The sequence below is a fragment of the Nicotiana sylvestris genome, chromosome 11 (assembly GCF_000393655.2).
Source record: "Nicotiana sylvestris chromosome 11, ASM39365v2, whole genome shotgun sequence".
Classification (NCBI taxonomy): Eukaryota; Viridiplantae; Streptophyta; class Magnoliopsida; order Solanales; family Solanaceae; genus Nicotiana; species Nicotiana sylvestris.
This window is the reverse complement of record NC_091067.1, coordinates 143,490,044-143,513,473: the sequence shown is the minus strand read 5'-3', so window position 1 is coordinate 143,513,473 and position 23,430 is coordinate 143,490,044. Positions and strand designations below refer to the sequence as shown.

Genomic DNA, 23,430 nt, shown 5'->3' with positions numbered 1-23,430 from the left:
AAGAGTTTTTTTTAAAACAAATTGAAAGGTCGGCCCGTCCTAGCCCGTGGCCCTCTTAGGGCTGGGTTGGGCTGGTTATTTTAAGGCTCATTCATATGGTGGGCCGGCCCATCCTAACCCGCCAAATTTAAAAGTCCACGAGGCTTGGGCTGGGCTGGCCCATTTTGATAGCTCTACATGGGAAAAATAAAATAATTTTTCTCGGCCACATAAGAATTGGTAATTTTCACCTACAAAGAAAAAGGTATTGGGTCGGGTAAAATCTGAAACTCAAATGTCAAAATCATAAAACCCTAACAAAAGCCCTAGCTCTCCGTAACCCTCAACCCCAGCAGACATCGCTACTGTAGCAACCAAAATGAACCAAAATCTCAAAGCCAATGAAGACAATATCAGGGAAATTAACATCCACAACCCCAATCTCTCTTTCTCAAGCAGCGAAATCGCTCTCCAAATTTGCTGCATCAGAAAACGGAGCTTCACATTCTGTCTCCATATATATCCAACGTGCCGCTGATTCATTCAATCAACTTGTTCAGCTTCATGAGAAACTCAGACCAAATAGTGCAAAAAATGAGCTTTCTATCAAAGTTGAGGAAACTTCCGAAAGAAGGAAGAAAATTAGGGAAGTTGGTTTAAAGGCTGAAGATGTAGTTAATAATGATGATTTCCCAAATGAGTCACAAAAAAGCAGAAAAAGCAATAGTTTTGATAAGAAAAGCAAGAAGCTTGACAAGGATCAGAAATTGATCAAGACCGAGCACCGGCTCGATATAAGTGAAGGAGAGACAGCAAAATCCAAGAAAAATGAGCTGGAGTTTATTAAAATGGATAGCTATGTGAAGAGGGAATCGGAGTTCGAGGAAGTTAAGGAAGATGGTATGATAAGTAGGGACACAAAAGAAGAAAAAGAAAAATAAGGGTGTTGATGACAATGAGGGTGAGGTGGTGGGGAAAGTGGAAGAAGATTTGAGGGTTAAGGAGGAGGAGGAAAGGAAGAAGAGGAAGATAGTGGATCGCGGTGAGGGTGAAAATACTGGCTCAGCAGAGCAGAGTAATAAGAAAAAGAGTAAAAGAGGAGAATTGAATGTGAAAAGTGAATGAGTTAGCTGAATTGTATGAGATTTTTGTTGCAGCTGTTGTTGCTAGTATTGGTGAGGATCAGAGTAATGCTTTTTTATGTAGGAAAAATGTCCCTTGTGGATATCATTGCTAAAGCTGTATTGATATAAAATTTCAAATGACATTTTGAGTTATATTTAATGAGATATGATTCAATTTCAAATGATTATGGATCTAACAAAGTTTATTTGACATATCAGAATTTATGTGCTAATTTTCATATCCTTAAAAAAATTATTCACTTGGTACTTTATAGTTGTACATAAGCAAAGTCATTTTGAAAAAAAAAGACAGTGCTAGTTCAGAAGAGCAGAGTAATAAGAACAAGAGTAAAAAGAGGAGAATTAAAGGTGAAAAGTAATTGAATTAGTTTAACTGTATGAAGATTATTTCTTGTGTTGCTACTAATTGTGAGGATCAGACTAATTTTTTTTATATATGTAATACCTTCAGAAAATTATCCCTTGTGGATATTATTGCTAAAGCTGTATTGATATTACTGTTTGAGTAATTCTTTATGAGTTATGATTCAATTTGAAATATATGTATCTAACAATCTTTGATTGACTGGTTAGCTTTCTGATTTTTTTGGATAGTGAGAGTGTGTTTGTACGAAACAACTGTGTTTGTGTTACTTGATAAAAAACACCACAAGCACTTATCGAAAAATTTAGACAGCACAGTCATAACATTTGAAAGTGAGAAGCATGATAACTATGAATGCTGATCTGCTATTACTTTTTGCACCAAAAGAGTAATAAAGAAAAAATCTCCTTTCGTTTCTCCTGTCCTCCTCTACTACTCTCTGGAAGCTAATAGTGCGAGTGTAAGGACACCTGCATCCTTCCATTCTTCTTTCACCTTTGAAATTTGACCTAATTATGGTTTTCATTTACTTTGCTAAAAGGGAAGTGGGCTGTTATTTCCTTACATTTTACATCCCATTTTGATTCTCATATTTCTATGTACTTATCCTATAACTGCTCTTTCATGGAATGCACTAAACCAACTATATTCAATACTTTTATGTGAAGAGTAAAGCACATTTGGAAATTGTAAATCTGAAATAGTTTGCTTCAGGATTGTGATGTTAAGACCACAATAAAAGAACTACCTCAAACACGTTTTATTTTCTAGAGAAGCCTTCAAAATAAACAATAACTTTCTTTGCGTTACAATTTTTCTATTTTTGTCATGGCTTAAAAAAGATTATATGTAATAATTGCAAGATATTCAAATTGCACTTGCTAAGAGGTCCTGTGACAACTTTTCATATAGGAAACAATCCTTCATAGAGTCATCTGCCGACCAAATAAAGATACCATGATGTTTTCCCTGACTCCTCAGTATGCTACATGCATCATAGAATCCATGTTTAGGAGACAAGCCACCACTGTTATCAGTTTCAAAGCTCACTAGAATCTTGCCTCCTTTATAGTTATACCTCTGGGTTTCAAAGTACTGCAGGAATTGAGCAATGGTTGTGCCCTTTTTATAGGCATAAAATTGGAAGTTGACATAGTCTATTTGATGACCATACTTTCTCCAAAGAGCTAAATAGTGCACCTACACTGAATCATCTGCATATGGTGCTATTGATGTGTAAGAGACGACATTGTTTTGTTTAAGATAGTACAACAGTCGCCCGATGCACTCAGCGAATGTATCTGGATCTGCATTGAAGTGTTCATAATCTATATCTATTGCGTCCAGGTTATATTGTTTCACTATCTTGGTGATTGAATATATTGCATTTCTCACCCAAGAAGTAATTGAAGTAGGAGCAAAGGTTGCATTTTTACCATTCACTGTATCACCACCGAGACTCAATCCTACCTTAACATTTTTGTACTGGGCCTTGATGGAAGAAACCTGAGAAGGGGATAGATTATCAGTGTCCCAATAGACCAGGAAGTCTCCATTAGTGGGTTCTGGTGATGTTGTGTTTGTGTAGTCTATAGCAAAGGAGAGGAGGAAGTGAAACTCAATATTTGGATTAATTGGGACATCAGAGAATGTGACATTCTTGCCCTCAGCTCCAATGTATTCTCTGAAAACCCCAGGGCAGTCTGCTGGATCTGCGTTGGTTGTAGGGGAAATGTGAAGAGAGCTTGAAGGACAAGAATATAGATGCAGAATTTGAAGGGCTTCATGCTTTCTTTAAGTTTGAAGGATTCCTTGTACTTGTTGTTGCTATTTAACCAAAGCAAACGCCGATTAAAATATTTCTCCCTCTACAAGGCATTTGTTGTATGCCTCTCCAACTGTCATATAAGATTTAGTTTTTATTTGTATTTTTGTGAGTAATATCTCTTTTTCAGACCTGATTTTGTAAGCATCTATACACTTATAGATTATGTTTCAGCCGGAAGCCAAGCATTATCTTTCTTGGCATTTTTGCAGACTGCTTAATTAAATATTCTATGTAAGTGAAACTCTCTCTCATTAGCTCAAGGTTGACTAGGCATGAATCTCATGTTCAGTTTTCTATCAGCAAGGCCATTCTTCTATACTGATTGTGCTAGGTATGGAGAGATGTCTTAAAAATGTTAAAATTTAAAATAATCCTAATCAAGTTTTTTAGAATATAAGCTGAGCCTGCATCCATCATTTTGGTGTAGTGTGCATTTACAAATGATCTTTCTTCCAGGCAAAAGAGAATCTGTTAATTTTTGATGTATTTAATTTTGGTCTCATGTAGGACTTTGATGTTTCTAACAATCTAAAAACAACAACTACAACAACAACTACCCAGTAAAATCCCACAAAGTGGGGTCTGGGGAGGGGAATGTGTACGCAGACCTTACCCCTACCTTGATAGGGCAGAGAGACTGTTTCTAATAGACCATCGGCTCAGAAAGACGGAAATAAAAAAATAAGAAAAGACAATTCATTAGTAACTCCAGTAGAAACCGTAATAGTAACAGAAGCATAACAATCAAAAGATAAATGACATGCAATAACAGTAACCAGTATCTAAGGCCCGGGGCTAAGATAAACAGCAAAGATAGTGTGGACTCGACATAAACTGCAAGCCATCTTAGATCAACCCTAATCCAACCCTGCCTCACCCCGGGTATGAAGTAACGAAAGCTTTACTACCCCTTAACCTACAACCCTAATACTTGACCTCCAGACCTTTCTATCAAGGGCCATGTCCTCGGAAATGTGCTGTCGTACCATGTCCTGCCTGATCACCTCTCCCCAATACTTCTTAGGCCTCCCTTTACCTCTTCTCGTACCCACCATGACCAACCGCTCACACCTCCTCACCGGAGCATCAAGGCTTCTCTTGCGCACGTGCCTGAACCATCTGAGCCTCGCTTCCCGCATCTTGTCATCCACAGGGGCCACGTCCACCTTCTTCCGAATATCTTCATTCCTAATCTTGTCTATCCTAGTGTGCCCGAACATTCACCTCAGCATCCTCATCTCTGCTACCTTCATTCTCTGGATATAGGAGTTCTTAACCGGTCGACACTTCCCCCATACAACATGGCCGGTCTAACCACAGCTCTATAAAACTTACCTTTGAGTATCGGTGACACTTTCTTATCATACAAAACTCCATATGCAAGCCTCCATTTCATCCAGCCTGCCCCTATACGGTGTCCTCGTTGATCTCTTCGTCCCCTGAATCATCGACCTAAGGTACTTGAAGCTATCTCTCTTGGGGATGACATGTGATCCAAGCCTCACGTCCCTGCCTACCTCCCTCGACTCAGCGCTAAACTTGCACTCCAGGAACTCTATCTTAGACCTACTCAATTTGAAACCCTTAGACTCGAGGGTCTTCTCCAAACCTCCAACCTCTCGTTAACATCAGCCCTCGTCTCATCAATTATAACTATATCATCAGTAAATAACAGAGATAAAGCCCAAAATCATACATTATCTTTGGCTTTAGTTTCAAAATCATGCATATTCTTTCACATGGAGCATTAATAATCCATTTACTTTTAAAAAAAATGGTGCACTTTTAGTCATAACCTAAACACCGTTAGTTTTTTAACAGTAACCTCCTCACGTGCCCTTTTATTCCCTACAAACGGTTAGCTATCAGTATATCTTCCATCGTTTTTTTTGCAAAGGGAGTAATACCAAGAGGAACATAAATTTTTGAAAACCAAAATGGCTTTTGGAAAATCCGAGATATCGCCAAGGTTTTCTTCACTAAATTTTCTTCACCTTTCAGTGGCAGTTCTCACCTGATTTTCGAGCTCTTTGACTCTATTGGCAACAATCAACCTTCTTTTAATTATATTTTTTTCCACGTGCAGCTTGGCTTGATCCAAGAGCTTATCAAGATTGATAGATATCCTCAACTTTGTATAATATATTAATATAGATTTTTTTTTTACAAGCTTTTTTTAGTGCTTGATATTGCTTGGAGTTTTCCCAGCATCCTCTTAGTTAGGAAAGGATTGAGGTTTGTTTCACTTTTTTCACAAGATGTTCAAGCTCTCCCCTTTGCACCAGCATTTAGCTTCACATATTAATTTATCGTTTGCAATAGTTTCTGCAGTAAAAGATTGAGCATTGCACCTGTTATCTTTCTTTCTTTATTTTCAGAATTGTTCTTTTACAGTTCATTTAATTTCAAAATTGTTCTGATTGTTTCTTTACAGATGTGTACTCTCTTTGCAAAAATAATTAAAGACAGAGAGATATAGTAGTGATTCATATGGAGGGAACAAAAATTATGTGACAGGAACGTGAGGAGGCCTCTGTTAAAAAATTAACGGTGTTTAGGGTTATGATTAAAAATTCACATTTTGTAAAAGTAAATGGACTATAAGTGCTCTACGTGAAAGAATATGTATGATTTTGGGCCTAAAGCCAAAGATAATGTATGATTTTGAACTTTTTCTCGCAAATAACATACACCATGGCACATCCCCTTGAATATGGTATGTCAGTGCATCCATCACCAAGGCAAATAAGAACGGGCTAAGCGCAGAGCCTTGGTGTAATCCCATAACAACCGGGAAATGCTCCAAGTCTCCTCCTACAATTCTAACCTTAGTCTTAGCTCTATCATACATGTCCTTGATCGTTCTTATGTAGGCTACTAGCACGCCCTTTGTCTCAAGACATCTCTAGAGCACCTTCCTAGAGACCTTGTCATACGGTTTCTCCAAGTCCATAAACACAATGTGCGGATCCTTCTTCTTATCCCTATACTGTTCCACCAACCTCTTAATAAAGTGGATAGCTTCCGTAGTGGAGCGACCCGGTATGAACCCAAACTGATTGACGGATATAGATGTCGTCTTCCTCACCCTCACCTCCACTACCCTCTCACAGACTTTAACTTGATACCCCTATAATTGTTACAACACTGGATATCATCTTTGTTCTTGTACAACGGTACCACTGTACTCGCCCTCCACTCATCCGGCATCCTCTTCGTCCTAAAAATTACATTGAACAACCCAGTCAGCTACTCCAATCCTGCTTTACCCACACACTTCCAAAACTCAACCGGAATTTCGTCTGGCCTGGTCGCTCTACCCCTACTCATCTTACGCAAATCCCCCATGACCTCCTCCACCTTAATGCGCCTGCAATTCCCAAAATCTCGAAGCCGAATGCCCCAAATCCCCTAGCGCAATATCCCGGTCCCCCTCCTCGTTTAGAAGACCATAGAAGTACGTCTGCCATCTCTGCTTAATCCTGGGACTCTCCCATCAATACTCTACCATCCTCGTCTCTGATGCACCTTACTTGGTCCAGATCCCGGGCTTTCCTCTCCCTCACTTTAGCCAGCCAAAACAACTTCCTGTCCCTGCCTTTATCCCCCAATTCCTCGTATAGACGACCAAACACTGCATTCTTAGCCTCCGTGACCGCCAGCTTTGCCTCCTTCCTTTCCACCTTGTACCTCTCTCTATTCGATTTCCTCTCCTCCTTGCTTGTTCTCCCTTCCAACTTTGCGTACGCTACCTTCTTCGCCTCCACTTTACCTTGGACTATGTCATTCCACCACCAGTCGCCTTGGTGTCTGCTAGAAAAACCCTTCGATATCCCTAGCACCTCTCTCGCCGCCTCCCTCACGTAGTTTGCCGTCGTTGACCATATAGTGCTCGCGTCTCCACTACTCCTCCAAGCTCTCATAGCAGATAACCTCCCCTCTAACTCCTGGGCTTTATCCTTGGTTAAAGCTTCCCATCTAATCCTCGGTCGGCCACGAGCGTACCTCTTCTTCCTCTTCATCATAATGCCGATGTCCATCACTAAGAGCCTATGCTGAGTCGCGAGGGTCTCTCCCAGGATAACCTTGAAATCCTTGCACAACCCTCTATCACACCTTCTGAGGAGAAGGTAATCAATCTGAGCCTTCACCGCCGAACTTTGGAAAGTAACCAAATGCTCCTCCCTCTTCCAAAAAGTTGAGTTCGCAAGCACCAGCTCGAAATCCTTAGCGAAGTCTAACAGCGAAGTACCTCCTCCATTCCTATCCCCAAGGCCAAAGTCATGATGTGATTGAATGGAGTGGGTATCTTGGTGGATAGGGATCTTAGAGAGTCTGTGGTTGAGGTTAGGTGAGTGAATGATAGGCTAATGTTTATTAAGTTGGTGATTGGTGAGTGCATCCTCAATGTAGTTAGCACTTACGTGCCGCAAGGGGGCTTGGATGAGGAGGTTAAGAGGCACTTTTGGGAGAGTTTGGACGAGATTGTGCGTAATATTCCACCTGCTGAGAGGTTATTTACCGGAGGGGATTTTAATGGCCATATTGGGTGGGCTGCAATTTACACTTCTAGCAGTCAAAACTACTCGTAACGATTTTGGCGTCTTCAAATTCTGTTGGACTTAATCAACATCATTTGCTTTCTAAAGCATAAGTGTAAACTTAAGTCATGTTGCGTCTGTCTCTTCAAATTGTGCTCCAAATTTTTCAGAAAAAGAACTTCATTTGTAGCTATTTCATAGTCGTATATCTCTATGTTAATAGAAATGCAAAAATGATAGGATTACCATGGCGTTTGCCCTGGAACCTGGGTTTTCAGAAAGGTGAAATGCTATTATATGTAGCTTACTTACCTACTTTGCCAGGGGATACCTCAAAACCATCGTTGCTCTCTCATAAGAATCAGCCAAGATGATATTGAGTATTGGTTCGTTGACTCAAGTTAGTTGTACCATTCTCAATCTGATCGAATTTAGACAGTTGACATGAAAACTTATGGGGTATTGAGTTGTCTTTTTCCTCTTTCTTGTTTTTAAAGAGTAGGCTGGAAGAAGTTATTGTACAAGATGGTTCAAAGGCTCATGCATGGACTGTAAGCGGTGGTTTTCCACTTGTATAACACAGTAGCACAATTTCTTCCTATTTCTCACATGATATATCTTTTAAAGTTAAACCCAGTCGGTCCATTTGTCTAGGTTAGTAAAACAACATTCGTATTCAGTTTCTTCATAACTGGAAAATGTTTCCTCTAATCTGCTTTATTTGGTGAGAGCAACATTTTATCTAACATATGCATGGAGTTTTTGCTTGTCTGAGTTTCTGGGTTAACATAGTCTGACTGCCAAAGGAAGAGTTTACTTTGGATGAATATTGGCTCCAAATGCATTGACAGTGATGAGGTAGATGAAGAGAAGTGCAAAGGGCTTGGGCAACATATAGGACATATGCTGGTAGAACTGGAAGCTAGTCAATAAAGTTGTATGTTTTACTTACTTTACTCTAGATACTAAAGGGATTGCTTGCTTTTAAAAATGAAAATTTCTCAATTGCATATTTTCTAGGTGTCTAATTTAAGGCACAAATTAGAGCTCAATGATGGTCAGTCTAATTGACAGCTTAGGCAATTTGGTGAAATGTTTGATCTTAATCCTTTTACAAACTATATTTAAAAAAATGTTTTCCTGCAAACAATAAGTTTTATCACATCTGGGAACTGTAAGTTTGAACTTATTTGCATCAATATCTTGATTGTAAGGCCACAGTAAGAGTACATAACATTCTTTTGCTTTAATTTTATCTTTTGTCATGGCCTACAAAAGATTATCTTAAATGGTTACAAGATATTCAAATTGAACTTGCTAAGAGGTCCTGTGACTGCTTTTCATATATAAAATGATCCTTTTTAGAGTCATCTGCCGACCAAATAAAGATACCATGAAGTTTTCCTTGACTCCTTAGTATGCTGCATGCATCAAAGAATCCATGTCTAGGAGACAAGCCACCAATATTGTTAGTTCCAAAGCTTACTAGAATCTTGCTTCCTTTATAGTTACAGCTCTGGGTTTCAAAGTACTGCAGGAACTGAGTAATGGTTGTGCCCTTTTTATAGGCATAAAATTGGAAGTTGACACAGTCTATTAGATGACTGTACTTTCTCCAGAGTGCTAAATAGTGCTCTTGCACTGTATCATCTGCATATGGTGCTATTGATGTGTACGAGATGACATTGTTTTGTTTAAGATAGTACAACAATTGCCCGATGCACTCGCCGAATGTATCTGGATTTGCATTGAAATGCTCATAATCTATATCTATTGCATCTAGGTTATACTCTTTCACTATCTTGCTGACTAAATATATAGCATTTTTCACCCCAAGAAGTAATTGAAGTAGGAGCAAATGTGGCATTTTTACCATACATTGTATCACCACCGAAACTCAATCCTACCTTAACGTTTTTATGTTGGGCTTTGATGGAAGAAACCCTAGAAGGGGTTAGGTTATCAGTGTCCCAATAAACTAGGAAGTTACCATTAGTGGGTTCTGGTGATTCTGTGTTTGTGTAGTCTATGGCAAAGGAGATGAGGAAGTGAAATTCAACATCTGGATTAATTGAAACATCAGAGAATGTAACGTTCTTATAAAGAGCTCCAATGTATTCTCTGAATACCCTAGGGCAGCTTGCTGGAACTGCTTTAGTTGTAGCAGAAATAGTCAAGAGAGATTGAAGGACAAGAATAGAGATGCAGAATTTGAAGGGCTTCATACTTTCTTGGAGTTTGAAGGATTCCTTGTACTTTTTATTGGTATTTAACCAAAGTAAATTAAATGCTGATTAAAATACTTCTCCTTTGACAAGGCATTTGTTAAATTCTTCTTCATACCATCATTTAAGGCTTAATTTCTGTTTGTTCTTTTGTGAGTAACATTTCTTTGCAGACCTGGTTTGGTAGTTGGTGAACATCAGTATATATAAAAGATTATATCTCAGTTGGAAGCTTGGCATTGTTCTTCTTGGCATCTTCTACAGACGGCTCAATATATATATTTTTAGGTAAATGAAACTCCCTTTCATAGCTTTAAGGTTAGGTATTGGTAGATTTCTTAAAAATGTTCAAAATATAATATTCTAACCAAGTTGTCTGGAGTATAAGTTGAGTAATATGTGCATCTGCCATTTTTGTGTAGAGTTCATTTTTTGGTGACATCCTTCTTTCATGCTAAGAAAACCTGATTGTTTGAAATAATTTTTGTATCAAGTACACTTTTAACTTTTGCAACACTCTAAGATGATATTAAGGCAGAGGGGATCTAGGATTTGAACTTAATGGATTTGAATTTCGCGTTCTACCATAGTCATTTTATTTGCTGGGTCCGAAATCTATTATTTGTACTTATTTTGTAAAATTTATTAACACATATAAGACCTTAGCCAAAGTTACTGGTTCAAACCTTATGAATCAAGTTTAATATTTTTGAAAAAGATTGAAATCTAGCTCTCGTACTAACGGCATTTATATACATATAGCTAATGTGGTAATTACGTGCGTAAGCTGGCTCGGACATCACTGTCATAAAGAAATAATAACTTGAAAATTACAAGAGAGATACAATGGCGATGTTGAGAATGTAAGAAGTTTGAAAAGCACTACTTGCTACAATTAGAGATGTACCTAGAATTTGGAGGTGACCGGGGCACTACTATTCATAGTCATGACTCATGCGAATTATTAGCTACTAAGTTTGATGTGCAACTCTCTTAAGATTTCGATGATTATGATAAATTCTAAGCTTCAATTTTTAGCCTAAAGAGAAGTTTGGGGGTTTTTTGAGGAGGGGTTTAATCAAAAGATAAAGGGGCCTGGGGAAACTATAGAAAAAATAAAAAAGGACCGGAAATTAAAGAAATAAGTCCAAAAAAAAAAGAAGAAATTTGGGCTTATAAATCGTTAACGTAAAAAGCAAAACATATTTAGGAATCGAACTCAAGTCATAGTATTAGGGTGCCTAATAAAATATAGGGAAACTACCAGCTATGTCCATTTATAAGTACCTCATTATAAATATTGGCTAATTCATAAAATATTATTAATATTAGCCAATTAAAAAATATTGAACTTTTGCTTTCTTTTGAGTGAGTGTTATTAGAATAGATTGAGTACACATTAAAGAGCTTGAATCTTAGTTTTGGGATGATTTGGTAAAGTTTTGAGGTGGTTTGAATTGAAAATTCAAAGTAAAAACTGAACATAAAAAAATAATAATATGTGTATCACACTGTGTATCATTTATGTATGACATATGTATCATATTGTATCAATTGCGTATCATATGTATATCCATGTATACCTGTGCGTGAGATACATACGTGATACATGTTGTAGACAATAAATTGCGTCAAGAAAATAAAATCAAGACCGGAAATATCGCAACAATTGTAGTATTTTATTCCAAATATCTGAGTGTACAATCTCTATGAATCCTCTGATTCTTCTTTTCAATTGTAAATAAATTCAAGAGCCTTTGAGCTTGATCTTGAATCTATATTTATTTCCACGGACGATGATCTTGATCTTGAGCTTGAGCTTGATTGCTTGAACTTGACCTTGATTTGTTCTTCGTTCTTGAGCTTGAACTTGATTTCTTGAACTTGATTGCTTGAAGCTTGAAACTTGTAGAGAAATTTGCGGCGTTTGATCCACGATCTCTCTCTTGCTTCTTGTTATAACTTCTGGTGTATTTTCTGGATTATGAAGACCCCTATTTATAGTTGTGGAAGGGAGGAGTTGTGATAAGAACAAACTCTTTCCGACCAATCAAATTGAAGTGTGACATGACCGCATTTGATTGGCCAGAACATGTCACTTGCACACGTGGCGTGATTTCATTGGCCTTTTAATGTGACTTGGCATGCCTTGTCATTTTGATACGTGGCATGATCCTATTGGCTCTTCCGCTTGACTTGATGTGCCACATCATTTCACGCGTGGCACCAAACTGGGCCTCTAGGAAGATGATTTCTTGGGCCTAATGAAGTGAGCTCATTATTTGTAGCCCAATTAAGTGGGTTAGCCCAATGAATTAAGACGTATTTATTTAATCCATATATATTGGACTTATATAAGTAATTCAATTATATTAGCCCATAATATTTATTTGGACCAATATATCTTGAATCTTAAAATATAATCCAAATTCTTTCACGGATTTAAAATTTATATGCCTATAAATGCCCCCTACTTCAAAATTTATCGTGTTATTTACACGGATTAGACTTGAAGTACGGATTTATTAAATTGCATTCTTCCTCCAGTTAGTCGAATTAAGAGTCTCGCCAATGCATATGGCAATTCATTGAATTATTGCTCCAGAAACACACTTTAACTAATGAATAAACCAATCTTAGTCAATTGGCTTATTCGTCCATTAACGCCAAAGTCAATTTCTTTGCATTTAAATCCTTTCTCAAGTAGATAATGTATTGAGAATTACAATCGAAGTGTTTGGCCAGTTGCACAATTATTATATTTGTTCACTTTACCAAGAATTATGACACGCAGAATTATCCAAAAGAATTTCCTCTTGCCACTCCATTAAGCATTCGGAGAAGGAAAAGCTTCAGCAGCCGCACAGCCTTTATCCTCAAGCATCGTTAAATCCAACTAGGAGTCAAATTCCTTACCAATTTTAGTTTGGACACACAAGGATTAAGTCATACCGCCTTTATACAACAAATCCCACATCGGACCATGACTTATTAATGCCTCCTCTCCAAATCTATATAAACCCCCTTGTACTCGCATTTGTTGAGTATTAATTTGTAGTTTTCGCAAGCCACTTGAGTCTAGTTTTGTTGAGTATGCTCTTGTTCAACAAGATGATCCACGCATAAAGAAGACGGTCTTAGGGTGTGAGGGGATGGATACTCATCCCTGCCCAAATATCGGAGAGATCACTCTCAATGTGCCCTGACTATCGGAGAGATTACTCTCAATGTGCCCTGACTATCGGAGAGCTTACTCTCAATGTGGCCCGACTATCAGAGAGATTACTCTTAATGTACCCCGACTATTAGAGAGATTACTCTCAATGTGCCCCGACTATCGGAGAGATTATTCTCAAAATGAGCCGACTATCGGAGAAATTACTCTCAATGTGGCCCGACTATCGGAGAGATTACTCTCAAAATGACCCGACTATCGGCGAGGCCAACTTAAGGTGCAAAGGAACTCATATGTCCACCTTAAGATTGGAAAGTTATAGTTCCTTTTAAGGACAAACCCATGAAGAGGCCAACTTAAGGTAAAGGGAGTCATCTGTCCACCTTAAGATTGGAAAGTTATAGTTCCTTTTAAGGACAAACCCACGAAGAGGCCAACTTAAGGTGCAAAGGGACTTATATGTCCACCTTAAGATTGGAAAGTTATAAAGCTTCAACTTGAAGACGACATCGACTTGAACACTTGGAGAACTTTGAAGATTTGGAGGACTTTGCAGACTACAACTCGAAGGGACTTGAAGACTTCAACTTTGAAACTTGGATGGCCTAAATATTTCAACTTGAAGATCGGCGAATTTGAAGACTTCAACTTGAAGACCGACGGAGTTGAAGATTTCAACTTGGGGGAATCAACTTGAATACCGACGGACTTGAAGACTTCAACTTGGAGACTTCGAGGGCTTAAACATTTCAGCTTCTCTTTTGCTTTACATTGTCCGACTTTTATCTTAGTCGCATAATTTTTAGCTTTACGCGCTTGTAACAAAAGATTCATATCTTGTCGTGGGAGAGTCCAAATAATGAACCGTTTGATGACTTCAATATCTAAAATATATCCAATACTTAGAATCAAAAACCTTCAGAATCGCACCGGATAATATTTTGAAACCAACTTTAGATTTCACCATGTTGAAAATTTCAGATTTGCACATCTCACCAAAAAATTCATATCTCGGGGTAGAAATATCGAAATTGAAAACCGTTTGATTTCAAGAAAACTAAACTTCAAGAACTAGAACATATCCAAAATTCTCAATCAAACAACTTCAGAATTGTACCAGATAATATTTTAAAATTAACTTTATATTGCACCACGCTATCAATTCCAGATTTGCGTAGTCTTACCAAAAATTCATATCTCGGTGTAGAAATATCGAAATTGTAAATCGTTTGATTTCAAGAAAACTAGACTTCAATATCTAGAACATATTCAAAATTCTCAATCAAATAACTTTAGAATCATCCCAGATAATATTTTGAAATCAACTTTATATTGCACCACGCTATCAATTCCAGATTTGCGTAGTCTCACCAAAAAATTCATATCGGTGTAGACACGTCGAAATATGAACCGTTTGATTTCAAGAAAATTAGACTTCAAGATCTAGAACATATCCAAAATTCTCAATCAAACAACTTCAGAATCGTCCCATATAATATTTTGAAATTTATATTGCACCACGCTATCAATTCCAGATTTGCGCAGTCTCACCAAAAAATTCATATCTCGGTGTAGAAACGTCAAAATTATGAACTGTTTGATTTTCGGAAACCAAACTTCGAAATTTAAATCATATCCAGAATACAAAATTTAATACCTTAAGGATAGTTTCAGATAATATTCTAAATTCAATATAAAATTCTAACACGCTGACGATTTCAGATTGTGCGACTTCACCAAAACTTTTGCATCTTGGTATGGAAGCCTCGAGATCGGAAGATGTCTTACTTGCCATCACTCAAAATTTAAGAGCCATAATCTCACAAATATCTTGGGTTGAAGTCTCACTGAATTTGAAACGTTGTGCCAAGCAATCTTTTCCTTATACTAGTGTTTCCTTTTGACGCCTCTCTTCTCTTCCCTTTTTTTAAGGTAGAGGGCGGACTTGGAGACCAAAAAAACTTGAAGGTTTGGCGAACCTGAAGACATAGAGAATCCCTGGCCTTCAATGCAAATACTTGACATCTTCCTAAAATCGGCCCATTGAAAATATCAATTTACCATGGAGGTTTGCCCCTTTTAAGTCAAATGAGATCAAAGTTCAACCAGAGGACGACGTTTTAGCTTTATTTTGCATTCCTCCATACTTCACTCGGACAACAATTGGGGCAATATGTATCTTTTGAACTTATGCGACTGAACTTAGAATGAAACTCTAAGCTGGCTACGTACCTCGGTGAAGAGGATCAAGTCATACCGTAGTTCAGAATGGGTAGATTTTTTCCCTTTTTTTACGTCCTAACTTTTTCCTAGGTCGCCTCTTTCGAGATTTTCAACCTAGCGGACTTTTTTTGTGTGGGCTGTACATAGTTTATACTCTTGCGGGCCAGGAGTGTAGCAACATGCAGTTTAGGCTCATACGTCAAGGAGCGTTGTAACTTCAAGGATAATACTTCTTCAAAAACTTGCCATTGATAGGGCCAATTCTCATGTCATCTACATCAACCAGCTTGTAAGCCCTACTTGAGTAAGCTTCTTGTATAACATATGGCCCATCCCATTTTGAACTGAACTTTCCTACAGGTTTATGGGAAGTAATTATGGGTCTTCGTATGGCAAGGACTTGATCTCCTACTTGACAGGATTACGGGCGAACTCTTTTATTGAAGGCGCGAGACAATCGAGCTTGATAACATTCAAGACTCTGTTGAGCTCCCAACCTATTCTCATCAAGAGCCTCCAACTCTTCTAATCGAAGTCGAGCATTTTTTTCATCAGTGATCCCTTCTTGAATAGCCGGTCGTAATGAAGGTATTTGACACTCAAGTGGCAAGACGGCTTCGACTCTATAAACCAGTGAATAAGGAGTCACTTGTGTTGGTGTGCGGTGAGTCGTCCTATATGCCCATAGAGCTTCTTCCATACGGTCATTCCAATCTCGTTTGGATTTGGAGACGACATTTTTTAGCAAGTTGCATAGAGTTTTGTTGAATGCCTCGGCTAGACCTTTGGCGACAGCATTGTACATCGAAGAGTTACGTTGCTTGAAGCCAAAGAGATCACAAATCTTGTTCATCAACCTATTATCAAATGGCTTTCCATTATCCATTATTATGTAGCGAGGAATGCCAAAGCGATAAATAATGTTTACTCGGATGAAATTTGCAACATTTTCCTTCTTTACTTCCTTGAGAGCAACAACTTCAGCCTATTTAGAGAAGTAGTCTGTTGCAACCAGGATGTATAGGTGCCCACCAGAGGACTTTGGCAGTGGTTCAACAACATCCAATCCCCAAGCTTCAAACGGTCAGTATGCCACAGTCGGTGCAACACTTTAGGAGGTTGGTGAATAAAATTCGCATGGAATTGACAAGCCTTGCATCTTCGAGCATAGTCCAAGCAATCTTTTACCATCGTTGGTCAATAGTATCCCATCCTTTTTATATGGAAGTAGAGCTTTGGTCAAGACTGGTGTGACCCACATACCCCAAAATGCTCTTCTTTCAAAGCTTGGAGTGCTTCGTCTTCCCCTAAGCATTGCAAGAGTACTCCCATGAATGATCTTCTGTATAGGGTATCTTTGTAGTAAATGAAGCAAGGTGCACGATGACGGATTTTAGTTCTTCTCCGTGGATTTTCTAGAAGTATCCCATAGCACAAGTAGTCGATAATAGGTTGTCGCCATTCTTCTCTCTCGACTTCAGAAACAACAACAAGATGCTTGAGTTCATTTTCTTCACCTTCAGCATCACTTGGCGGCGGTACTACCCATTTTTGGCAGATAGTAACTTGCGCTTGATCAGGCAGGGTTAAAGTTGAAGCTAGGGCAGCTAAAGCATACGCCTTCTTATTTTCTTTCCTTGCCACATGCTGAATAGTCACATCACCGAGCCACCCTATTAACTTTTTTGCGTAATCATGATATGGGCGAAGTTCAGGCTTCTTGACTTCGTAACTACCTAAAAGCTGATTGACCACTAACTGAGAGTCACCAAAGACTTGCAATTGCAACCGCTTCATTTTGACAGCCATTTCGAGCCCACGTATTAGTGCTTGATACTCAACAACATTGTTAGAGTAGAGTTGCGTCAATGTAAAAGAGTAGGGCAGAACTTCACCTTGAGAAGTGACAAATACTACACCAGCACCAGCTCATCCGCGATGTGCAGCACCATCAAAGTACATCTTCCATGGAGGCTGAACTTCAATGACCATGGCATCCTCATCAGGTAGTTCGTCAGTTAGCTCCCAATCATCAGGTATAGGGTGATCTGCCAAGAAGTCCGCTAACATTTGTCCTTTTATATCCTTCTGAGGGATGTACATGATTTCAAATTGTTGAAACTAGAGGTACCACCTTGCTAGTCGATCACTAAGGACAGGTTTTGACATCACGAACTTGATGGTATTTGCCTTAGAAACAAGACGAACAACATGAGCTTGAAAGTAGTGCTTCAACTTTTGAATTGAGAAGACTAACTCCAAACACAACGTTTCAATTGGCGAATAATTCAACTCATTCGTTGTCATCATCCTGCTCAAGTAGTAAAGAGAGTTTTCTTTCCCTTCACTATTTTCTTGGGCCTACAATGCTCCAACAAACCTTTCTTGTGCCGCAATGTATAGTATCAATAGCTTTCCAAATATAGGGGCTGCTAAAACTAGAGGCTTCATCAAGTAGGATTTAATGCTCTTAAAGGCATTACTGCACGCTTGGTCCCATTTGAAAGGGACACTTTCTTCATAAGGCGACTGAATGGTTGACACCTCCCAGCTAGGTTCGAGATGAATCTCCTAAGGTACGCTAACTTTCCTTGTAGACTTTTCAATTCATGGATATCCCGAGGGTCAGGTATTTTCAAAATGGCATCCACTTTGGCTTGATCAATTTCGATCCCTCGATATCGGACAATGAAACCAAGGAACTTTTCAGAAGTAACTCCAAAGGTTTTCAATGGATTCATCCTAAGTTGGTATCTCCGGAGCAATTCAAATACCATCCTCAAGTCCTTCAAGTTGTCGCCCTTCTCTATTAATTTTACTACCAAGTCATCAACATAGCATTCGACATTCTTATGGAGAAGTTTGTCGAAAATATTTTGCATAGCCCTTTGGTAAGTAGCACCAGTGTTCTTCAAGCCAAAAGGCATTATCTTGTAGCAATAAATACCATTTGGGATACGGAATGCAGTAAGCTCTTCATCTTTTGGTGCCATGCGTATTTGGTTATAGCCCGATGAATCATCCATAAATGACATTGCCTCGTACCCAGTAGCAGCATCGATTATCAGTTCTGGAATGGGAAGCGAGAACTTATCTTTCGAACACGCATTGTTAAGATCCATAAAGTCAACGCACACTCGAATCTGGCCATTTTTCTTCCTTACAGGGATAATACTTGAAACCCATGTTGGGTATTTGACTTTACAAATAAAGCCAGCTTCGATGAGTTTGTTAACTTCTATTTCAATCAAGGGAACCAAGTCCGGCCTAAAATTCCTTTGAGCTTGTTTAACAAGGCGAGCACCATTTTTGACTGCAAGGTGATGGACTGCTACTTTCGGGTCCAAGCCAGGCATCTCTTTGTAACTCTAAGCGAAGACGTCCCTGAACTCCTTGAGTAACTCAATATAAGTTCTCTCTTCATTAGCTTCTAGTAAAGCACTTAGGTAGGTGGGTTTGGCTCTTCATCGGTGCCAAGGTTGACTTCTTTTAAGGCATCAACTGTCGTCTTCACTCCTTCTTTAAGTTCAGGTAGAACATTTTTCGCATCTTCATCTCCTTGAGGGTCCCCATCGTTGAAGGATATGTGATAACACGGTGAAACATGCTTCAATTCTGCATTATCCTCCATCAAAGATGGAACACCATTCTCGCCTTGTACAGTGACATGATGCGAAGAACCTACACTTTCTTCATCTCCATCATGTTCCTTAGTGTAGACCACAATATATGGCTTTACCTTTAGTAGTTCTTCACATGAAACCACAAGTTTTGTTTGTCGCCTCATTCTTGAAGGAACCAAACTTTGGAAATCATTAGAGATCTTCTGGATCTTGGGTGGAGCGCGTGTTCTTATGCTTTGAAAATTTCTCTGGAACTTGTTCCCCTTCTTTAATGGACCCAATCTCTCAAATACGGAAGTTCTCATAGTTGATTTTCCAAGTACGTCAAAGATAGAAGGCTTGTTAGAAGCGACAGATTCGTCTTTTACAGTGATGTAATTGCTACTCACCCTTCTTATTGAGATGCGTACTGGTGACAGTTGCTTGTATCCTAAACCTTCACGTGGTTGTCTCGTTGCAGCTTCTGATGGTAGCTTCCCTAACTTTGACGGCTCATTAGGATTGTATCCAGCTTTTGCAAATAGCCTGTAAGCATTAGGATCAAAACCTTCATCCATTTGCTTTGTAGAGAGTGCCACATTCTGCCGATGATTTTGGGTCACAAACCCTGCAAGCGGCATTGAGGACAACTTTATTGCCTCAATTCTTTTGACCGGAAGAGTTAACTCCTTTAGTATGTTAGCTTGGAGATTAGATGATTCACCTTCATCTTTATTCCTTTTAGGGACATATTGGAGCGCACGACTTACTTTCTTGCCATAAGAGGCAATACCATATTTATGAGATTTATTCATGTTGGCATGTACCTCCTCAGTAACAGCTTTGGCTTTACCAATAGTTACCTCAGCTCTTTTAGTTATGGGATCGTCATTCTTGCTTTTCATGCCACCATCAACTTTTAGCTTTTTCACAATGCGGTTCTTTAAGTAGAACTTTGCATCGGCGAAGTGTGACTCAGCCTCGATGAATGACTCATCATCAGCAACTATCTTCTTCTCAACTTCACCCTCATATTATTTCAAACATTGGTGGTAGGTAGATGGAACCACTTTGTTCTCATGTATCCAAGGCCTTCCAAGCAAGACATTGTATGAAGTCTTTGCATCGATCACATGTAGCCATACACTTGATTGCATATCTTCAATGGTGATTTCTAGCCTAATCGCGCCTATGACTCTTTTCCCCCTTGGTTGAATCCCTGGATCATCACATGACTTTCTGAGAGTTCGTTCATGGGAATACCAAGTTCTTTCACAATGTGGTTTGGCAAAATGTTCACTGAGGATCCTCCATCAACCAAAATTCGATTTACCCTTTCATCGCGCATATAGCCAACCAGGTACAATGGGCGGTTATGAAGAGTTTCACCTAGAAAAAGATCATCATTTGTGAATGTGACCTTTTCCTCATAAGCATTAACTTCTTTAGGAGTGGATTTGATGGGCTTTTCCGAAGCTGGTGCCAATAGTAGGTCATCATTCTTTTTCTTCCCCTTTGTCAGCATGGCAACAAGAGGCATCAATTCCCTCATGGGAAATCTTCGTGTGGAACCAACTTGGTAAGAACTCCTCCAGGGTCACTAGATGTCGTGGCTTTTGAGGATGGTGCACTTCCACTTTGCTTTCTTCAAATATTTAACTGGACTCCATCTCCTTGATCTTTTCACCATCATTTTCCTTGTTGGTTGTTCTATTGATTCTTTTCGTGGGCTTCTTTTGTGGTGCCTACAACGAGTCACCAATGTCCAACCTTCATCATTATCAGGTTGATCGACTTCAGCTTTGTCGCTCTCCAGTAATTCTTTATCTTTACTTTCTTTAAAACCACATAATTCATCCGGACTGAATGAGCCAAAGGTGATAGAGACTTGGTTTGCGCTTGCTTTCTCATCTTCAAGCACGATCTTCTATTCGCAAGCCAAGTCCATGACTTTGTCCTTGAAGACAAAGCATTTATCCAGAGGGTGGCTTACAAGTCGGTGATATTTGTAGTAATTTGGGTCATTTATTTTCCTAACTTCATTTGGTCGCTTCATCTCCGGAAGCTCAATAAGATTTAATTCGATGAGTTCTTCAAAAATGGCTGGCACATTAGAATCCAGAAATGGGTACTCCTTCTCTTGAATTTCTTTTAGAGTCAGCTTCCCACTTGGCTTATCTTGAAAAGAAGTGGATTTCATACTCTGCTTCTTGCTCTCATCCATCGTGAACTTTATAGGTTACGTGTTGACATTCATAGCTTCTTTGCTTTCAGACTTGGGTACGAACTTGCCCCACTTCTGACTTCTTGCTTGTGATTCCCTTTGCGAGGTTCATATATGGGCAGCCTTTCATTTCCAGCGGAGGCCATACTCAATTAGATGTCAAGAGCACGAGTTGAAAGTTCTTCAAATGTGTCGGGCTTGATACCTTGCAAGATGTAGCGCAATCCCCAATGCATGCCTTGGATGCACATCTCTATGCCTGAAGCTTCACTAAGCCTGTCTTTGCAGTTGAGGCTTACATTCCTCCAACGATTGATAAAGTCGATAAATGGTTCCCCCTTTCTTTGACGAGTATTTATAAGTTCTATCATACTCATAGTACGTCTCGTACTATAAAAGTGGTTGAACTCTTGCTCTAGTTGATTCCAACTATCGATAGATCCAACCTCGAGGTCCGTGTACCAATCAAAAGTATTTCCTTTTAGCGAGAGGATAAACTGCTTGATGAGGTAATCTCCATAAGTCCCAGCATTGTTGCACGTCTCCACGAAGTGCGCAACATGTTGCTTTGGGTTACCTTTACCATCAAACTGTTGAAACTTTGGAGGTTGATAGCCAGCAGGCATCTTCAACATATCGACCCTTGCAGTGTAAGGCTTTGCATATGTAAGGGAGCATTTTGCATGAACTTCATATTTGTTCTTAATGGTTCCTTCGATGAACTCCTTCAGTTGATCGATTGCAATCATCCCTTCAGATAAAACAAGGATAGCCTCAGTGGATGCTGCTTGTCTTGGGGGAGTATCAATCTCTTGAACTTGTGGGAGTTTGTTGGGTACATGGATGGATTCCTCTTCCATCAAGATTCCCACCCTATCTGTTAGCTTATCAGTTTTAGCCTCTTGATTTTGCATGTATTTGGCCAAGCCAGCGATTGCTTCCGTCAAGTTTGCCAATTGCTCCTCCACAGATGAAGTGTTTGTCACCATGGCTTGCATGATTGTCGTAGACGATGGAGAGTAGCATGAATTTTCACACAGATTGATCCTTGATTGGCTCAGTCTATGTGGTGTAAGTGAGGAGGATCCATCATTTGAAGCATCATCATCTTCCTTCACAATAGAGTGCTTGGATCCGGAGAGGTCAAGCAGAGCAAGAGTTTTCTTGATCTTTTTAGCAACATCGCTTCCTCCTTCAGGTGCGTTTGTGGAAGATCTTATTCCTTTTGAGGATGAAGATCCAAAATAGGGGTTGATGCGGACGACACTTGGGGTCCTTGTTGTCCTAAAAAGCTTGTTTTGCTCCTCGTAACTGGTCCAAAGCTTCCAAAGGTAACATTGTGGATGCTTTCCACATCAGCATAGAACCTGGAGTTAGCAGCCTTGGTGGAAGTTGAACCGGAGTTAATTTTCTTGAAGTCATTTCAATGTTCTTGAACTTTGGTGATTGAAAGGTTGAGATGAGAGGTAGAGATTGTCCCACTGGGCGTGCTAGAATTTGTAGACAATAAATTGCGTCAAGAAAATAAAATCAAGATCGTAAATATCGCAACAATCGTAGTATTTTATTTCGAATATCTGAGTGTACAATCTCTATGAATCCTCTGATTCTTCTTTTCAATAGTAAATAAATTCAAGGGCCTTTGAGCTTGATCTTGAATCTATATTTGTTTCCACGAACGATGATCTTGTTCTTGAGCTTGAGCTTGATTGCTTGAACTTGACCTTGATTTGTTCTTCGTTCTTAAGCTTGAACTTGATTTCTTGAACTTGATTGCTTGAAGCTTGAAACTTGTAGAGAAATTTGCGGCGTTTGATCAACGAGCTCTCTCTTGCTTCTTGTTATAACTTTTGTTGTCTTTTCTAGGTTATGAAGACCCCTATTTATAGTTGTGGAAGGGAGGAGTTGTGATAAGAACAAACTCTTTCCGACCAATCAAATTGAAGTGTGACATGACCGCATTTGATTGGCCAGAACATGTCACTTGCACACGTGGCGTCATTTCATTGGCCTTTTAATGTGACTTGGCATGCCTTGTCATTTTGATACGTGGAATGATCCTATTGCCTCTTCCACTTGACTTGGTGTGCCACGTCATTTCACGCGTGACACCAAACTGGGCCT

At 39.2% G+C, this 23,430-nt stretch overlaps 3 protein-coding genes and 2 pseudogenes across 3 annotated transcripts; 1 reads left to right on the top strand and 4 right to left on the bottom strand.

Moving 5' to 3' along the window:
- Nucleotides 1-269: 269 nt before the first annotated feature.
- On the top strand, nt 270-1,288 carry LOC104210674 (uncharacterized). Its single transcript, XM_070162709.1, has one exon. It carries the CDS (start codon nt 381-383, stop codon nt 918-920), a length of 540 nt encoding a protein of 179 aa, XP_070018810.1. The 5' UTR covers nt 270-380; the 3' UTR covers nt 921-1,288.
- A 1,067-nt stretch (nt 1,289-2,355) lies between these two features.
- LOC104210673 (chitinase 2-like) lies at nt 2,356-3,275 on the bottom strand (annotated as a pseudogene).
- A 3,517-nt stretch (nt 3,276-6,792) lies between these two features.
- Nucleotides 6,793-7,356, bottom strand: LOC138881774 (uncharacterized). The gene has a single exon (XM_070162036.1). The coding sequence runs from the start codon at nt 7,354-7,356 to the stop codon at nt 6,793-6,795; it is 564 nt and encodes a 187-aa protein (XP_070018137.1).
- A 1,804-nt stretch (nt 7,357-9,160) lies between these two features.
- Nucleotides 9,161-10,082, bottom strand: LOC104210667 (chitinase 2-like; annotated as a pseudogene).
- A 5,819-nt stretch (nt 10,083-15,901) lies between these two features.
- Nucleotides 15,902-17,289, bottom strand: LOC138881773 (uncharacterized). Its single transcript, XM_070162035.1, has 2 exons — nt 16,744-17,289; nt 15,902-16,465 (listed from the first exon to the last, which is right to left on the bottom strand). Exons 1-2 carry the CDS (start codon nt 17,287-17,289, stop codon nt 15,902-15,904), a joined length of 1,110 nt encoding a protein of 369 aa, XP_070018136.1.
- Nucleotides 17,290-23,430: the final 6,141 nt, after the last annotated feature.